The 20,132-nt window shown below is 38.8% G+C and overlaps 1 protein-coding gene and 1 non-coding gene across 2 annotated transcripts; both read right to left on the minus strand.

Moving 5' to 3' along the window:
• Positions 1–14,476: 14,476 nt before the first annotated feature.
• Positions 14,477–14,623, minus strand: LOC132188910 (small nucleolar RNA snoR135). Its single transcript, XR_009440969.1, has one exon. It is a non-coding gene; the product is annotated as a small nucleolar RNA snoR135 (small nucleolar RNA).
• A 1,110-nt stretch (positions 14,624–15,733) lies between these two features.
• LOC132187599 (profilin-5) lies at positions 15,734–19,322 on the minus strand. The gene is made up of 3 exons (XM_059601957.1): positions 19,124–19,322; positions 17,690–17,827; positions 15,734–16,126 (listed from the first exon to the last, which is right to left on the minus strand). Exons 1-3 carry the CDS (start codon positions 19,244–19,246, stop codon positions 15,992–15,994), a joined length of 396 nt encoding a protein of 131 aa, XP_059457940.1. The 5' UTR covers positions 19,247–19,322; the 3' UTR covers positions 15,734–15,991.
• Between the last annotated feature and the right edge of the window lie 810 nt (positions 19,323–20,132).

Here is a 20,132-nt window from a genome sequence, read left to right on the forward strand (position 1 = left end):
AGACTCTGACTGGGCGAGATGCCCCGATGATCGTCGATCAACCTCTGGATATTGTACCTTCCTCGGCAGAAATCTACTCTCATGGAGTTTGAAAAAGCAGCCTACAGTGTCACTAGCTAGCACCGAATCTGAGTGTAAAGCTTTAGCAAATGCCTCAGCCGAATTGGTATGGATTCAAACTCTTCTCCGTGAACTTGGTCTGCATTTACATTGTCCTCCGGTCTTACATTGTGACAATATAGGAGCCACGTATCTCTCCTCCAATCCCATGTTTCATGCAGGAACAAAGCACATTGCCATCGACTATCACTTTGTTCGTGACTTAGTGGCTGACAAGAAACTTGATATTCAGTTCATCTCAGGGAAAGACCAAATAGTAGACATCCTTACCAAACCTTTAGTTTCACAGAAGTTCTTGGAGCTAAAATCCAACCTCAACGTTAGCATGCCCATGTCGTGTTTGAGGGGGCGTCTTGGAACAGATAAATCACATAAAATAGATTGTGATAAAGATAATGACAAAGGACCTTTGATCAAACAGAAACTCTTGCTAGACCAAGAATTGAAGTGAGCTACCTCTCAAAAACAATTTGTATAGAATTAGGTTTCTATCAATTATTGATCTTGTAAACAAAACAATCTCTTTATTATTATAAATAAGAAATACTGCCATATGGTAAAAAAAAAAAAAAAAAAAGGCAGAAAATACAAAAACCAAATTCATTCTATAAAATGCTTGAACAATCTAAATAGGTGGGGTCTAGGTACTCAAGTAGCTTCATGTGAGACTCTATTTTAGTCTCACTTGTTCAACAGATGCTCAAACAGTATAATTAGATGGGATTTAGGCTACTTGTGTATTTGTCCAAAAATGTAAAGTACGGGCAAATTCTCACATCAACTGTCTCATTGCAACACAATAAGACATTCCTATTACACAGGATCGAAATCCAAATACATACATTTCTTTGTGAAAACTTCATAGCTAAGAAACTTACCTTGTCACTTCAACATATGCAATATCATAGAAGTTACCTTAACTTGCAGTATGCAATTAGAGAACCAGGAAAGAGGGTGGTCCACTACATTTTTGAGTTTTATGTTGAAAACAAAAATCAAATGTATTTGGTGGTCATGGAAGACTTAGGTACCCTAGACAGCTAAGGTTGTGGGCCTTGTGGTTTTATCCAAAGACTGATCAACTCCTACAGCAAGCGGAGGGTGAAGGTCCATTTGCCCTGGGGATAACCCAAGTAAAGCTCCAAGTTCTCCTTGGTGATAAGTTTCTCGTGTGAACCTCATCTGGATGGGCCGCCGCCCAGTTCCGGACCTTCTCTATATTGGCCTTCTCTGTGGCACAAAGAGTCTTGGGAGCATTAAGACGACTAGAGCGAGGGACTCCCCACCTAATCAGGACAGAGGGCGGAGTGTTGCAATACCTCTCCTTCGTAGACAACTCCTAGTGAGTGCTCGACATGAAAAAGAAGCCCTGCTCGAAGTGGTCACCGGGATGCTACTTCTTGTGTAAAACGATAAGCCCCAACTGTGTCCAAATCTTGACGGTCTATAGAAGCTCAGGAACTCTCTCGAAGACGGTTGCCGACCAGGCCCAACAATCATGGGCCACAGTATATTGAAGGCCACTAGCAGCACCCATCCGTTGGGCTTGATCTGGCTTGGGGCTAGATTTAGCTCCGCGAGAAGCTCACAGATCATGGGTGGAAGTGGGAGGACCAACCTCGCTTTGAACATTGCCTCATAAACGGCGACTTCCCGGTTATATGAAGAAGGGGTCGCCCCCTCGTTGCTGCCGGGAATCTGGATGATCACATCATCAGGGATGGCATAAGTATCTCGCAAACACCACACGTCCTTCACGGTGAGCGTGGATCGCCATTCAAGGTATGCGTCAGAAATTTCCTCCAGGGCAAAGTTCTTCGCCTTGTTTTTGCTCGAAATTGCAGGCAACACCAACTTCCTCTTACCCATGAGAAAGGCGATTTCTAGCGCCAACTGTGTGGGAAGGCGAGTAGTGCCAGATTGAATCAAACAGTGGGCGACGCTCAGACGGAAGCGGGGGACTGCTGGTTGGAGAAAAGGAAGAAGTAAGTCTAAGAAAGGGGACAAAGGGTTAGAAGAACCAAGGAACAGACGGTAATTAGGAACTTTGGGGACAATAGCGACTAGGTACACCGCTCTATTGAAATAGAAAGGTAGGAAGTTGCACAAGTGGTAGTGTGAAGAAGACGATATCTGATGGTTCTCCAGGATGGCCAAAGTGAAAAATATGCATTCAATGTTGATTCTTATATAGGCAAGGCTGAAAGCATGCAAAACCCTAAGGGGCGTAAGATGAACCAGCCACGTGGAGCACAGCCACAAGCTGACAGAAATGGGAAAAGGCGCGGCCGTTAGGATCGTACATAATGGCCAAGAGGCGGTTGGTGTCCTTGAGAAGAAGTGCCGTCTAAAACACGCTAGCAGTGGCAGGTTTCAAAATTGAAAATTTGAAATTCACGCGCTTTCCCTCTCGATACCCGAAACTGTCAAACGCAAGAATTTGGGGGGTAACTGTTGGAGAGAAAAATAGCCCATCAAAAGCGAGGTGAGGGCTCTCGCGAAGCAGGTCGCCCTGAGCCCCCCTCGCGTAGCAAACGTGTCTCGAGGGACCCACAGCATGGCCAGACCATCCCCACGCTAGTACAAGGACATTCGTACGAGAAGGATGTCTGACCTGATAGGCGCACGTCCCTGCACCACCAAACAAAAGATTTCGACCATCCCTTGTAGGATGCTATACTGTGTACACGTATGTAAAATGTGCGGTGGTCAGATGTATGCAAGTATATATGTAAAATGTGCATCCTAAATAAAAGAGGGGGATTCTTTGAAAAGCTGAGCTCTGGTTCTGATCATCTTCCTCATTTTTTCTACCATTCTACGCTAAAAGATATTTCTCCAATTGCAAATAGGACCCCGGCGTTCCCCATCACCTTAAAAACAGTCCAAGTTCTCCAGGGTGGCCGAAAACTGTGTTAACAGTTTGGCGCCGTCTGTGGGAAAGACAGGCAAAGCGCTGTAGCTCTTTAGCACCAAAAAAATATGTCGGTTACCAGAGATCACGCCCACGTTGGTGGAGGTGGTGTGATTTATTTTGGGAGGTGGATGTAGCTATTGAGGCTGTGCTCAATTTGGATCATTCACCTATAGTCATAAACCTACAGGGAGAGGATTACGGGAAGCAGCGCACAAGACATTTCATGTATGAAACTCATTAGGAAATAAAAACGAAATGTCATGAAATTATAACGCAAGCCTGGGAGGATTGGGGTGTACAAAGAGACCCATGGCAGAATCTTACTAGACTAATTGTGAGGTGCAAAAAGGGTTTACAAAGGTGGCAAAGAGATGTGGTGGGACATCCGAAACGGGTCTTGGAGGAAAAATTAAAGTAGCTCACTGAGATGCACGGGGAGGACAAGAACCCGAATATGCTTTTTGTTGCCCAGCTCCAAGAAGACATTCACAAGCTATTAGAGAAAGATGATTTGCGATGGAAACAATGGGTGAAAATTGATTGGCTTAAAAATGGGAATAAAAACACAAAGTTTTTTCACGCATGTGCAAATTAGCGGCATTCTATGAATAAAGTCAGCAGCATAAGGGATGAAAGTGGGAGGCTTGCAGAAACGCAAGAGGTGGTTGAGGGAGTCTTTGTGGACTACTTTGGTAAATGGGATACTTACGGCATCTAGGGGCATTCGGCAAAGGGATCCCATATCGCCTTTATACTGTGCCGATCCTCTCTCTCCACTTCCTCCACACGACGATGAATGTACATCAACTCATTGTGGTTCTAGAGCCGTCATTGGAGTCGAGCATTTTGTTGGAGGACTTAGTCAATGTTCTGCGAGAGGGTCAATTTATAGGCTTCTACATCTCCTCCTAGGCTAATAAATAGACACATGCAACGTAAGAAAATTCGACATGAAACAATACAAGAAATCAAATGAGTTTTCGAAATTCTTTTTATAAACGTTTATTGGTTTGTAAAGAAAGGAGCAAAAACCTAACATGGTATTCTTTTGAAAGCTCGTAGCAATAAAACAGTAATGGAAGCATAAAACGGTAAGGGGTTACCTTAAGAATGACAAAAGTGCCCTGGGAATGAAGTGAGGGTGTAGCGTCCTAGAATTTTCAAAGTTATTTAAATAGATTATTTTGATGATGATGTTATTTTAATATTCTTTTTAGCCAATGATTTTAATTCTTGAAAAATTTATGGTGTTACAGAGAGTGGTAATTAGAGAATGGTAATTGGTGAAATAATAGGATAGTAAATGGTAGGAAGAAAACTAAGGGAAGGTAGAATAGTTAGTGGTAGGCATAATAGTATTGGTATAGTAAAATGAGGGTAGAATTGTAAATGGAATGTAGAATAGTTAATGGTAGGTATAATAGTGTTGGTAGGTGGAATAGTAAAATGAGGGTAGAATTGTAAATGGAAGGTAGAATAGTATTTGGTTTTTTCTATAAATAGAGCTCCGCTCCTTCACAAATTTCACCACTCCTCTCCCTTCTCTTCCACATATTCCTTCTTCTTCCGCTTTCTACTCAGTCTTTCTGAGAGTGTTTACTTAGAGCAGGGAGAGAAATGGCGAGACAAAGCACTGCAAGAAAGAAAGAACATGAGAGAGAACGGACTTGAGAAATTAGTTTCAAAAAAACATACGAGTTGTGTTAGTCAGATTGAAGCAACTAGATTCTTCAGACCACTTTTAACTTCAGTTTAGAGGTAAGTAAATTCACTACCCCTTCTAAAATTTCTTCATGTCATGCTATTTATACATTCTTGTATCGAACTGTAAATAATTATTGTATTTACTGTTCATGGAGATATGTTGCATGCATGAAAGATTTCTAAAAGAAGTATTTAGAAAGCTTCTATTTCTTTAAACGCTTTCTAACTACAACAACTTTATATTTGGAAAAGTTTCCATTTTGAGAAAAGAAAGTTGAGAAATGATGATAATGATATGAAAGAAGAATGATGATAAACCCTCATACATGCTACCCTAAGATGCATCAAAAGAAGTACAAAGAAAAGCACAAGAGATAAGATAAATATTTATGAAGTGAGGGCACAAGTATAGAGGAGAGTATTTTTGGCCCCAAGAGATAAAGAAAGAAATGAGTTTGGTACCGATACTCGGATGGAGGCGAAACCACTGAAGGAGGCTATGCAAGAAGGCGGTATTCCATCAACATGACCGTTGAGTGCACCAAGAAAGAGTTAATTGACGGTCAGGAATGGCTGAGGCCACAGTTCAGTGCCATGGTCACAGAGGTACAGTGTACATGAGCCTTAATATGAGAAAATGATAATATAAATTCATTGATGATATACTATCATGATTTACAATGATGCGTTATGATGATGATTTATAACGATGATTTATGACGATGATTTATGACTAAATGTAATAGTATGTATATGCTACGGGAGATGCAACCATACATACATATATTATTATGACTGGTTGTATATTTATTTGTGAAAACATTTTTTCAAAACTAAGAACAATGAGTAAAACTATTTATGCTTGTGGACTTTACTTGCTGGGCCCCTTTGGGCTCATTCGGTTTTATTTCCTGCTTTCAGGTAGAAAGGACGCTGGAATAGGAGGCCGGAATGAAGGCGGGAATAATTATTAATTTTCATAGTCATTTCATATCAGTTATTGTAATAATATGATATTTTGCAACTAAAGTATAATGTTTTCTAATTTCGTTTGAAATAAAATCTCTTGAAGAATGTTTTAGATCTTTGCATTATTAAAAAAAAAATGGTAGACCTAGCTCTATTGAGTTGGGGATGTTACAATTTTGGTATCAGAGCAAAGGTTATAAGGTTTTGCAGACTTTTTTTTTTTAAAAAAAAAATAATAATAATAATAACAATATTAGGGTAATGGGAAGCCACATTTCGGCCAAGTAGAGTCAGTCGTTGTAGTCACTACTAGATAATACAAGATTCTTGTCTAAGTTGTTTAATGGTTGTTATATTATCGATTGTGAATAAATGACGTCCCCGACTCACAATAACCAAGATAGCAACAGCAAGTTCAACGACTCCGGGAGTGGAGAAAACGCTATCGTCAACCATGAGTTAAACCCTATAACAGCGTTGACAACTCAGCTCGTGAACCTGCTAGACAATGCCCAACGCAGGAAAGGATCCACTGGCGAAGGACAACAAGGATGCTCGTTCGAAAGGTTTCGTCGGCAGCAACCCCCTACCTTTGAAGGAAATGCGGGTGTAGAAGTTGCGGAAAACTGGTTTTTGCAAACAGAAAGGCTGCTAAAAGGTGATGGACTGCGCTGATAATAAGATGGTTAGGTATGCTACTTACCTCCTAAGTGATCAAGCAAATCGGTAGTGGGAAACCAAGGAGACACAAGTACGAAGCCGACTAGGACTAAAGGAAGAGGGTCCCATTCCCTGGAAGAATTCAAGAAGAAATTTTATGAATGATTCTTTCCTTCGGCAGTTCGACAAACTAAGGCCTAATAAATTACGGACCTAGTTCAAGGGTCAATGACGGTAGAGCAATATGCTGCCAAATTCATCAAAATATCACGATTTGCCCCTTATCTCGTGTCAACAAGAGAGCTAGAAGCAAGGAAGTATGAAAGAAGTCTGCAACCACGCGTTATGAACCTTGTGGTAGGACTCCAGATTGAAAACTTATTAGACCTCGTCAACAAAGCTGTGATAATCGAGCAGACCCATAATGCAAATTTGGGGTATTCCAACCAGAATGCAAATTCAGGATATTCCCACCAGAGGAAGAGAAATGTCCCACAATGGAACCACTTAAGAGAGCAACCCAGTAAGAAGAGAATTCACCAAACCCCACAGAGAAATTTTACACTACAACAATCCCGTCAACAAGGAAATGGTGGTCAACATGCACCATGTCAGAAATGTGGGAAGCTTCATGCCGTGAACTGTTTGTTTGGGCAGCAGACAGTATGTTAAAATCTGGGCATTTCCTAAGAGATTGCAAAGCTCCTGCGAACAACCCAAGTGGTCAGAAACATCTTGAGGAACCGAAGAACCATGCAACTGCTCGGGTTTATGGTCTAACGCTGGATGATACATCAGCGTCCAATGAAGTGGTGGCAAGTACCCTCCCTATCATCCTGGAGCAATACACTCATTTGTTTCACCCTCATTTGCTAAAACTTGTAACCTAAATCTAGAATCATTAGATGTAAGCCTATCAATTGCTACCCCGAGAGGAAAGACAGTCATTTGTACCTCGGTAGTTAGATGTTGTCCTGTGTCGATTAAAGGTCATGTCATGCTAGCAAATCTTGTAATATTCGAGATGAACGGGTTTGATGCTATCTTAGGGATGGATTGGCTATCCATGTACCATGCGTTCGTGGATTGTTTCCACAAGGAGGTAATATTTAGACTGTCGAGAAAAGAAGAGTTCAAATTTTATGAAGATCGAACTATCAATACGCCTAAGTTGATATCCGCATTGCATGCAACTCGATTAATCAAGAAGGGCTGTTTAGGATTTTTGGCATGCATGACAGATGAGAAAGCAGAAGCAAAAAATCGAAGAGATACCTGTTGTACGGGAATTCACAGACGTTTATTCAGAATGAATTGCCGGGAATGCCTCCCAATAGGGAAATCGAATTCACTATAGACCTACTACCAGGCACCGTACCCATATGCTCCTTATTGGATGGCACCACGAGAACTCGCAGAGCTCAAGGATCAAGTACAGGAACTACTCGACAAAGGTTTTATTCGTCCGAGTGTATCGCTGTGGGGAGCACCTGTTCTATTTGTGAAAAAGAATGATGGATCTATGAGATTATGTATTGTCTAAAGATAATTGAATAGGGCTACAATCGAGAATAAATACCCGCTCCTGAGGATTGATGACCTCTTCGATCAACTCCAAGGGTCGCAAGTATTCTCTAAGACTGACCTTCGTTCCGGTTATCATCAACTCAAAATTCGGGAGGAGGACGTGCAAAAGTCAGCGTTTTGGACAAGGTACAGACAATATGAGTTCTTAGAAATGTCTTTCGATTTAACTAACGCTCCAACTGCATTTATGGACATGATGAATCGAGTATTTTGAGAACTTGTTGACCGATGTGTGGTAGTATTTATCGATGACATCTTAATTTATTCAAAGACTCGGGAGGAACACGAAGAGCACTTGCAAATGGTATTGGACATCTTAAGGAAGCAACAACTTTATGCGAAGTTCAAAAAGTGTGAATTTTGGTTAGACAATGTGGCTTTCTTGGGACACGTTGTCACCAAGGATGATTAGCAATGGATCCAAGTAAAGTGAAGGTGATAGTCAATTGGGTACAGCCGTCAAATGCCCATGAAGTACGAAGTTTCTTAGGACTTGCTGGCTACTATAGGAAGTTTGTAGAAGGATTTTCTAAGCTAGCAACACAGCTAACCAGATTAACCAAGGAAGAATGAAAAATTCTAGTGGACGGAGGATTGCGAGTGAAGTTTCTAAGAGCTGAAGCGACTGCTAGTCACCGCACCAGTTCTCACTCTTCCATCAGGGACTGGTGGATTTGTGATTTATAGCGATGTCTCTCTTAAAGGCTTGGGTTGCGTGTTGATGCAACAAGGGAAGGTTATCGCTTACGCCTCAAGACAATTGAAGGCCAACAAACGCAATTACCCAACTCATGATCTTGAGCTGGACCTAGTAGTCTTCGCTTTAAAGATATGGCGCCATTACCTGTACGAAGAGCATTGCAAAATCTTCACAGATTACAAGAGCCTGAAGTATTTCTTCACCCAAAAGGAGCTCAACATGCGACAAAGGTGCTAGTTGGAACTACTAACTGACTATGACTGTAGGATCAACTACCACCGTAGAAAGGCGAATGTAGTCGTTGACGCTCTTAGCAGAAGAACCACAGGAACATTATTGGCCATGTTCACGAAGCATAAGAAGTCACTCCTTGACCTGGACAAAGCAGGGATAGAGATGATTCAATCTTGCATAGGCAGCCTAACCCTAGAGTCAACCTTATTGGAACAAATCAAGAAAGCACAGCTTTCAGACAGCAAGTCAACTATAATTCGTGAAGGAGTGGAGAAGGGGCTACCACCAGATTTCCAGATCTCCAAGGATGGAGTGTTAAAATTTCATGACCGAGTGTGCGTTCCCAATATTGCAGAACTGAAGAAGGTCATCTTGTCAAAAGCCTATCAATCATTATATATAGTCTATCCGGGAAGCACGAAGATGTATTGAGACTTACACAAAAGCTATTGGTGGAATGGAATGAAGAAGGATATCGCGCAATACGTGGAGCGGTGCCTGACGTGTCAACAAGTTAAGGCAGAATATCAAAGACCTGCATGGCCTTTACAACCTTTCCTTATTCCTGAATAAAAATGGGAACGTATTTCGATGGACTATGTGTCTGGTTTTCCCAGGGCTCAAAGTGGTCAAGATGCGGTTTAGGTCATTGTTGATCGGCTAACTAAGACTGCACACTTTCTACCTATCAAGATGACTTACAATATGGATTGGCTCGCAGAACTTTACGTCAAGGAGATCGTACGACTACATGGAGTTCCCGTATCCGTTGTGTCGGATCGAGATCCAAGATTTACCTCAAGATTTTGGCGGAGTTTACAAGAGGCAATGGGCACAAGGATAACTTTTAGCACATCATTTCATCGTCAAACTGACGGGCAAACGGAAGGAACAATTCAAACTTTGGAAGACATGCTGCAATTGTGTGTTTTTGATTTCAAGGGGAGTTGGATCCAATATCTTCTGCTAATAGAATTCGCCTACAACAATAGTTATCACGTTAGCGTCGATATGGCACCTTATGAAGCCTTGTACGGGAGAAAGTGTAGGTCGCCGCTATATTGGGACGAGGTAGGAGAACGGAAACTACATGGGCCAAAAATTATCCAATATACGTGTGAGAAGGTAACGGTAATACAGCAAAGATTAGCAGCAGCTCAAAGTCGATAAAAGAGTTACACGACGAGAGCTAGAATTTGAAGTCGGCACAAAGGTCTTCCTCAAGGTTCCTCCTATGAGAGGAGTAATGAGATTTAGGAGAAAAGGGAAGTTGAGTCCTTAACCTTCCTCACATGCAAATCTTATTATTAAAGTTTTAATTAAATGATTAAATTTACTATTTCTTATAAACCTAAACTTTGAGGATAAATAGTAAAATCAAAACCAATGTCCTGATTCGAACCTTAGCTCTACAGTTTAGCCTCCTCTATTTTTGTTGTCCACACGAGAGAGAGGTTATTGAGTATATATGTATGGGTGTAGAATGATTAAGTTCTACATTGAGAAGACAATGAATATAATATAATTGAGTTCAAATTTATATGTTTGAATTTTTGGATTGAGTGGTATATTAATATGTTATCTTTATTGTCTTGTTAAAAAGCTTTTCAAGATATCAATTGCTCAACAAAATGGTCTTGATTGATTGAAAGGGGTTTTGAAAAAAAAAAGGTATTCACCGGTTGAAAGAAGTCTTTACAAGAGAGGGAGAGAGATAGATGAATGAAAAAATTAAGGGAAAAATATAAAAAAGCCCCCCAAACTACCAGCCGTTTTCGATTTAGCCCCCTAATGTTCCAAAAGTGATAAAGTAGCCCCTCAAACTACCAAATTATTGCATTTTGGCCACTCCGTTAGTCAAAACCGTCAGTTTGGACGGAAACTGCAAAACGACGTCGTTTGTTACGGGTAAGTTACTACAATGCCCTTTTGAGAAAAATATAAAAAAGCCCCCCAAACTACCAACCATTTTCATTTTAGCCCCCTAATGTTCAGAAAGTGATAAAGTAGCCCCCTAACTACCAAACAGTTGCAATTTGGCTACTCCGTTAGTCATTACTGTCAAATATGATGGAAAATTCAAAACTACGTCGTTTTAACAAGGGTAAGTTACTAAAATGCCCTTTTAGGAAAAAAAATCATATTAAAACAAGCACGCTAAACGGCACCGTTTTTCTTGAAATTAGGGTTTCCTTACACTTACCAAAACGGCACCGTTTTGATAAGTGTTAGGAATAAAAGAAAAAACCTTAGACCCCATGCAGAAAAAACCCCCAACCTCAGTTTATCTCTCTCCCCCAAACCGCCGGCCACCACGTCGTTCTATCTCCGGCAACCTTCTCCCTCAAGTGAAAAAAACGCAACACCCCTCTCTCTCTTTCTCTCAAAACCGACTGCCCTTGCCACCACCATCCATCACCGCCGGCCACACCATCCACTAGCTACGAAGCGCCACCGAAAAATTCTTACCCATTGTAGAAATCGAACAAAAAAACCACGTTCGTAGATAAACAACACCGATCCGATAACTATACCATGAAATACAATAAAAAGATTGAGTTATGGGTAAGATTTACAGGCTGCCGGAGATAGACGACGTGGTGGCCGGCGGTTTTGGGGAGAGAGATAAACTAGGGTTGGGGGTTTTTTCGTGGGTCACCTGCGTGGGGTCTAGGGTTTTTTCTTTTAATTCCTAACACTTGCCAAAGTGGCGTCATTTTGGTAAGTGTAAGGAAACCCTAATTTTAAGCAAAACGGCGCCGTTTTGCTTGCTTGTTTTAATATGATTTTTTTTTTTCAAAAAGGGCATTTTGGTAACTTACCATTGCCAAAATGACGTAGTTTTAAATTTCTCATCATATTTGATGGTAATGAATAACGGAGTGGCCAAATTGCAATTGTTTGGTGGTTTGGGGGCTACTTTATCACTTTCTGAATATTAGGGGGCTAAAATGAAAAAGGCTGGTAGTTTGAGGGGTTTTTTTATATTTTTTCCAAAAGGGCATTGTAGTAACTTACTCGTAACAAACGACGTCGTTTTGCTGTTTCCATCTAAACTGACGGTTTTGACTAACGGAGTGGCCAAAATGCAATAGTTTGGTAATTTAGGGGGCTACTTTATCACTTTTGGAACATTAGGGGGCTAAATCGAAAACGGCTGGTAGTTTGGGGGGCTTTTTTATATTTTTCCCAAAAATTTAAAAGAGATTGACAAATATAAAATAATATTAATCAACAATACTTCTTTTGTCTTCCTTTGATAATATACTTTCAAACTTTCAATGGGGCAATGTGTCCCTTCCAAAAAAAAAAAAAAAAAAAAAAAATTGTCAATGTCCCGTATAAATAAAAATAAAATTCTAAAAAAACTAAAAATTTAAAATTTAAAAAAGAACAAAAAAACCGAGGGGTGGCCAAACCACCCCTTAGCCTTAAACCATATATAGGGTTGGCTTTTTTGGTGGCTAAACTACTCCTAAATGGCCAAGGGGTGGTTCTGCCAACATAGGCTGGGCCACGGTAGTAGTTCGACCACCCCTCAATTTTTTCATTTTTTTTTTTTTGAATTTAAAAGTCATTCAATTTTTAGAGTAACACAAGAATAACTTCTACCATTACTCTTCTTTGTTAGGCTTTTCTTTTACTTAATTTTATGTTTTAAATTTCAATACCTTATCCTTTACTAAAAGTCAAAACACTAAACTCTCGTTTTAAAAAAATAACCAAATAAATTCCGTCTCACTAAAATCTTATTTTTTGTTTTTAAGTAGTTTACTATATGTCTGTGTATATATATTATTGGTGTGTTGCAGAGGAGAGAGGCAGAGAGCGGGAAGGAATAAAATAATAATAATAATAATAATTATTATTATTTATTTTTGGCAATGAACCCCGTAGCATTTTGCAGCGGAATTGTCCCCGAATATAGGGACAATTCCGCTGATTGTTTTTTTTTTACAAAGGAGCTTGCCAAAATTGCTAACATGTTATTCTGCATAACTGGAAGAGAATGCTTTTATTTTATTTTACAAATTGAGCTCAAATCTAAATATCTTTTATTACAATAAGTGCATTGCCTTTGAGGATATTATTATTATTATTATTATTTACATGTCCGCACGAGAGGGGAGAGAGAAATTCAAACTAGTGATTTTCGTTTCATTAGGCATGGTCCCAGTCGATTGAGCTACCTCTTGGAACAGAGAATAATATTATTAAAAAAGAGTTTGACCATTTACGGGGGATTCGAAAGTATTTAATATTATTTTTTTTGGAAGTGGATTTTGATGGATTTGACTTGACGTGGCCTACCTCCAGTTGAATGGGCTGAAGAAGGCCCATGCGATGGTATTTGCACCACACATGTCGTTTACATGGAGGAGGAAGGGAACCCACGTCCAAAACGACCACAACGAGAATGTTTGAGGTGTTGGGAACCAAATGTAAAGGAAGGGTTTGTTGAGGGCTACATTTTTTAGCCCAGGGAATCCCTTCTCGCATACAAAGCAAGATCAAAAGAGGGCCTAATACAAGAGGTGCCTCAAGCTTATCCTAGCAGACCAAAGAAGACAAACTCCATCAGATTATCTTTTACGGATAAAAATTTATTCTTTAGGGTTTGTTACTGCACGATCATAAGGCCGCTTGACGACCACAATCCTCATGAGCCATATCAACAAGAGCTTTAAGGATCGTTGTTGCATGCCTGAAAGGTTATTGAACGACAACAATCTTGTTGAACCATATCAATAAGAGCTTAAAGGATTGATGTTGCACAACCATAAGGTCACTCCACGATTACAAATCCGGTTTAATGATGCCAACAAAGGCCGATGACCTAGTCAAGTTGTTATTGTAATACCCCAAAAAGAAAAATCACATATAAAGTATATTTATATATTACAAATCCGGTTTAATGATGCCAACAAAGGCCGATAACCTAGTCAAGGTGTTATTGTAATACCCAAAAAGGAAAAATCACATATAAAGTATATTTATATATATTGTATATATGCATCATTGAGACTTTGAAGTCTATATGAAAACTGGCTTAGGAAAAAGAGAGAAGGGAACCAAGAATAGGGGAAGAAGAAACCCTAACCACCCATAGAAGAAATAAGTATTTCCAGAATATGGTAGAGAATAACTTGAAATGGGGTTTTGAAGGTAAAACCAATGGATTTTGAGTTAAAACAATCTTGTCGAATTTTAGTTGGGTGACCATGGCAGAAACTCCTGACAGAATTCTGTCACAAGAAGATTAGAAACTGATGCATACAAATTTTCACCATGGTTCAAAATGCCTGTGACTTTGCTCTTCATTAATTTTCACCATCTACTTTTGCTTTCATTCATCATAAATTCATAATGATCATCCATAGGTGATATTGATTACGATACACTAAACCATCAAACACCCCTTTTTTAATATTAATTTCCATAAAAAAAAAATAAAAAAAAATAAAGACTATTTGAAAGGTAATTGTATAAGAAATGTGTGATTTATCAGAACGACTCAAAACAAAACAAACAAAAAAGAAGAGATTTTGCTCCAGAAATGAATCAAATAAATGCAAGGAAAAACGAGATGTAGGGAAGATGATTGTTGAGAATTTCAACGGTGAGATGAAACACAACTGCCCACCTTCCCCAGATCTATCTCGCAAGGGAACTCTTTCGGAAACAGAGTGCACTGATATTAGCACTACGCCGATACACACAATCCCTGCTTTAACATGATCTAGTAATTTATCTTGAAAGAACAAATTAAACAAGAACAAAAAAAGGAGAAAGAAAAAAAAAAAGCAGAGAGATAGAGAGCTACAGACTGCGGAGAGCAATGGTGAGCGAGTATATATATATATAGGGGAGGGAGAGGAAGCTGCCGATTAGGGTTTTGTGGGTTGCGGATTCTGAGTATAATTACTAAAGTACCATTTGATAAACGGGTCATGGATGTGGGCTGTGGACTCCTTCTTCTCGGACCGAGCACGTATTAAATGGATTGGGCTTTATTTCAGATGTTCACTACCGTACCCATAGGCTATATAGTCTGTCCACCACCGTCTTTCCCTTATTTATTCAAAGAAAAAAAAAAAAAAAAAACATATAAAAAAGAAAAACGTAAGCCAGATAGGTCTTTAATAGACTAATAAAACAACTTTTTTTTTTTTTTTTGAAACTTGAAGAGTTGTTTAGAAGTATGCCAGACTTTGCATGACCCATTCCTGTCAATTTCTTAGGCAAAGAAAGCATGTGGTGGAGGTCACGTCATTTGGATAAAAAATTATTTAATTTCTTTACTTTGCATTATTAATATTAGTGATGCTTATATTCATTCGTGTCGTATGTATTAAAGGTCTACTACTTTAGGTTGTGGGTGAATTAAAGTTTCTTTCTTTGGCTGGGTAACTGGGTTCCATAAGCGAAAACGACACTTTGTCCGCTCTTAAATTCCTTCAATTCCATTTATAAGAATATATATTTTTCATATTAGGTTGAAATTATAATATTTTTTTATTTAGGTTACTCACCTACTACAACTTTCTCTTTTATATATAGATTAAATGAAAACACAATATGGTCACCACATCACGCTTTGTATACCGTCGATGAATCATTTCTGAATTGGTTGGACCGTCGGTGGGCAGCGGAGTAATCTTCTTCCATATGTTACTCATTATGCTTGCATAATCAACACTTGAATTCACCACAGATGCAAAATAAAACCCAAAGAACCGGAATGCAGCTGAGATGTCTTTGAGTTAAACAAGTCATCTTTTGAGGAAGAACAAACTCTTTACAAGAATAATTTCTGAAATCCTCCATCACAAATACTTAAGAATCCAAAAAACATATCTTTTCATATCATATGATAAAAGAAAGATCCAAGGATGACATTCCAGTACTTTAAGAAGGAAAACAGAGGAGAATACATACATATAAATTAAGGAAACGTGGGAATTGGAGAAATAAAAAGGGGCCTAAAACACAAAAAAATTACTGTTTCTGTCCTCACACGGTTATTTTCAGCAACAATTCCACTGCCAGATGCAAGCCCAAAACCAAATATCACAATATGGAAACCATAATGCAACAACCTACAGCCCCTGATCAATCAGGTAATCCCCCAACCTCTCGACAATCATGTTACACTGTCCAGGAGTCAAAGGTTCATCATATATACCAAAAATCAAAGCTTGGCTAGTTTTCTTCACAGTGATGCCACCAGCACCCTGCAAAATGGGCAACAAAACAATAAACAAAGAATGCAAGAAGAACAAGCATGTATTTTTTTTTATCAGAGCAAAGATATGAAAAAAAGTAGAAATTTCTCATCAAAGTATGCTTACTTATTTCAAGAGTTTGCAGCCAGTACATTCAAATTGGTTCAACCACACATAATTTAGCAGTCATACATCTACTAGAAATGAAAATTCACACTCCAAAACAACCATGATAAATAGCTTCAGCACCAAAAACTTCACTATTAAAAAGTGTAAGTATAGTCCAGTCTTCCCAATTCCCATAAAGATTTTATTCTGAACTTTTCACTACAACTTGAGATTTGCATCCACTATTAGGAATCCAATTTGCGAAAGAATTGGGGTTTGAAATAGTAACATTTAGATGAATGGGGGCCCCACCAGTCCTTTAGACTATGCAAATTTCATCCTCAAAGGGAAAATGAAAAGCAATCAGGACATGATTATATCCAATAATGCACAAGGACAGCTCATTGCTTGAAACAACTTGCTACTAGGCATTATGAAAGTAAAAGTAAAAGCAATTAGGTTTCCATGCGTTAGTGTCATTGTCTGTGCGTGCAAGAGACTGTTATCGACAGGGACCATAACAAATTGCGAGCAAAGATAAATGAGGACTAGTAGGTGGCCCCACATGTGAGACTCATGAGCCCTATTATCTTTCTTTCATGGGTTCGACAGGTCCAAAGTTCATATTGACCTTTATATGAGAAGATAAAGCTGTCGACTGCATCATTCAGAGAATTTAAGGAGTGGATTCCACATTTAAGAATTTGAAAGTCAAAAGGTAAAGCAACTATAAGGCCGGTAATTATGGCAAGGTGCACTGGCTCATATTGAAAAATCAACATACACTTCAACAAATCAAAATAGAAGATTAGGAAAGCGATTTATCAATAGTGTTTCACCAGCATCTAGTACATATCAAATGAGCAACTAATATTGGGCAAAGGTAGAAATCCAAACAACAAAGAAGCAAGAACCCAACAAAGAGACATAACCAAAAATAAAAGAGAGATACCTAAAAACATACTAAAATACACAAAGGAAATTAAAGTATATATCAACTAAGACAAGGGCTACATATAAAGCTTCTGTGGGAGTTATCAAAGTATTAGCTGGGGATTTTCAAGAACATCATTGGCAGATTAACATATTTGGAACTTATATGAAGCATCATCAAATATTATTTCGTCCAAACATCAAGGTAAGTTAACAGTCCTACATAACATATACTCTTAAGAGTAATTAAGTCCTAATAGCAACTGTCATATTGTGTTGGCCATTGTCGCATTATTTCCAAGTGTCTGCATAACATAGATGTGGAACCATGCTATGCACTCAGATGCCACTACAGTTTGAGCAGGCTGTTAAGAACTGATCTTATAGCAAAGAGAGTGACATTTGTACCATCAACATTCCACCAATATAAGAGAAACATTGAAAAACGACAACTAACATTAGCATCATCAATTATTGACCAATGTAAAAGAAACATTAACAAGAAAAGATAATTAATAGAGCTTAAAACACCTTCTTTCCACGAATAACAGCTCCGGACTCTCCCTGGATGACCATGTACTTTATGCCACCAAGGTGTAACCCAGTTGGGGCAAGAGAGCCAGGTTCATCAAAATCTTTGATTATGGCAGCAATTTCTTCAGGCTTGAACTGCATATAAACACGCAAAGGAAGCATATAAATAGGGGACAAGAAAGCATATCTCAAAAGTAAAAAATTTGCTTGAAATGCAAAAGCCACTTGTCCTCTGCTCTAAAGCACTACCATGCGTAAAGTTATTTAAAGACATGAAAGCTTAAATGGTACAACCCAGTATTAAGTTTTGAATCATAAATCAAAATTCATTACATCAATGGTCATATTCATATAGAAATGCTACATGTACTTCCAACTGCACACTCCCTGACGTGGCAATAAAAACCACCATTGAATTTTGGAACCAATGGCGATCCATCCAAAGTTCAATGATAATTTTCACTGTTATGTCAAAAAGTGTGCACTTGAAAGTGCATGTAACACTTCTCATTCATATAAGATGATCCATAAGTAAATGCTTCTTTTTTTTTTTTTTTTGGGTGGTGCCCTGTGATAATCTAGTGAACCTATTGTTTTCTTCTAAAAGCAAAGTAACGCCCAAAGTTGTATTAATTTCACCACTTGAGTTTCCATGCGGTCTCATTACAAATCAACCGCCAATACAAGTGTGTCCCAATGCATATGATTTAATCAGATAAAGAGCTTCATCCACGTAACTAAGCTTAATGCAGCGTTCAACCTATTCATTCATCAGAAAAACCATAAAAAAATCCAATAAATTCTTCTCCAATCCGACGTTTTCCTGGAACCGAATGGAGCTCAAACGAATTTCACAGAAATATCCCAATCGAAAACCAAAATCCAACAGAATGTTTTAGATTCTTAGAATATTAATTAAATAATTAAATAACTAAATCAACAAATTCTTAAAAGCTTAAGCTAGTTCGAACCTCATTTTGTTGTTCACCTCCCATTACAATAAAATATTTCACTGTTGGATATCAGTTTGAGCCCATAAGGATTGTGTTAGAATATTAATTAAGTAATTAAATCAACTCTTTTGCTGAAGTTTTCTAATATGCGGTGATTTAAGGTAGATTGCAACTCAAATCAAATAAATTTCATCAAAAATGAATTGTAGGACCACAGATCCTCCAAAAACAATCATAAATTGACACGGATCAAATAAAACTTGGAAAAGACAAAGAAAAACAGCTCTAAAGCCTCTAATCGACTGGTTATAAAGCATTTCCGGGAAGAGATTTTCCACGGAATCAAACAGAGCCAAATGGACTAGTCCACCACACAGATCAAGCCACACATGCCATCGGAAATTATTTCACCAAAGAAAACCGGATAACCAGACAACTAGATCTAACGGAATCCAAAAAGAAAGTTAAGAGAGAGGACCTGAGGGAAGGTGGAGCTTTGGGCCCACACGCTGCCATCGTGACCGATGATGGCAGCGGCGGAGAGATGGTGGCCGTCGATCTCGCACATCAGGTGCTCGTCAACGTACGTTTGCCACGACATCTTTGATTTTCTTCGCTTATTCTTATTTTACGATTTTTTTTCGAATTTTCTTCCTATATTCGCCTCTGTGAGAGTTTTTGGTTTAAAGCACAGAACTATAAATAGTGGCACGGGAGCGAGAGGGGAGGGCTCGGTGGGGTCCGCTCGAAGGACCGTTATGATGGTGAGTCGGTGATGTTCTCAGAGCCGTACATTTCAGACATGATTGAATGAGTGCCGTTCACGTTCGGAAAGAGGAGGGTTCTTTGAATACGCACCGTAGCTCTGGCCACGTGGTAGCTTTATATTTATTTCTTTTTTCTTTTTCTTTTCTTAATTGTTTCTTTTTTTAGCTGTGGAATTGAATGTGGATCCCACGTGAGTTGGGAGGATAATTCCAAACGGTGCCATGTCAAAGACGATGATCCTAAGTTCCTAACACGAAGTCGTTTTAATTTGCTTATCATTTTATGTACTAAACAGGCTCTTAAAAGTAAAGCAAGAGATTAAACCGAGTCAAACCAAGGACAATTAATCGACATTGGTTCAATTGAGTGGTTGACTCACTATAAAAGAAGCCATAATAAGGTTGAATTATTCTTTTTGATGTCATCTCATTGTAAATAGCAAATCCAATTGCACAATAAAATTTCTTTCGGTACCTGCAGAATATCCTATAGCCAGCAGATACCGTAAGAAGGATGCTTCATAAATGACTCTTGACCAACAAATGGCAACTAGAACATAGATTTTCTAAATGTTTAAGCAACAACATTACTGCTTTTCTGCTGGTAGGCCAGGGATCCACCTGACCATAAATCCAACACAACAATTTTACACCTATACGCTCATAAGGGAACCTAATTTTCCAAACACATACAATTAGAGTTAACAATTCACGTAGATG

Source organism: Corylus avellana, chromosome ca7 (genome assembly GCF_901000735.1).
Source record: "Corylus avellana chromosome ca7, CavTom2PMs-1.0".
In the NCBI taxonomy this organism is placed as follows: Eukaryota; Viridiplantae; Streptophyta; class Magnoliopsida; order Fagales; family Betulaceae; genus Corylus; species Corylus avellana.

Excerpts from the sequence above, each read along its gene's own strand:
- LOC132187599 (XM_059601957.1), bottom strand. The coding sequence starts at position 19,246 with ATGTCGTGGCAAACGTACGTTGACGAGCACCTGATGTGCGAGATCGAC. Across the intron at positions 17,828-19,123 it reads AAAGCTCCACCTTCCCTCAG|TTCAAGCCTGAAGAAATTGC; the intron begins GTCCTCTCTCTT and ends GTTTATATGCAG. Across the intron at positions 16,127-17,689 it reads CTGTTATTCGTGGAAAGAAG|GGTGCTGGTGGCATCACTGT; the intron begins GTGTTTTAAGCT and ends CCCATTTTGCAG.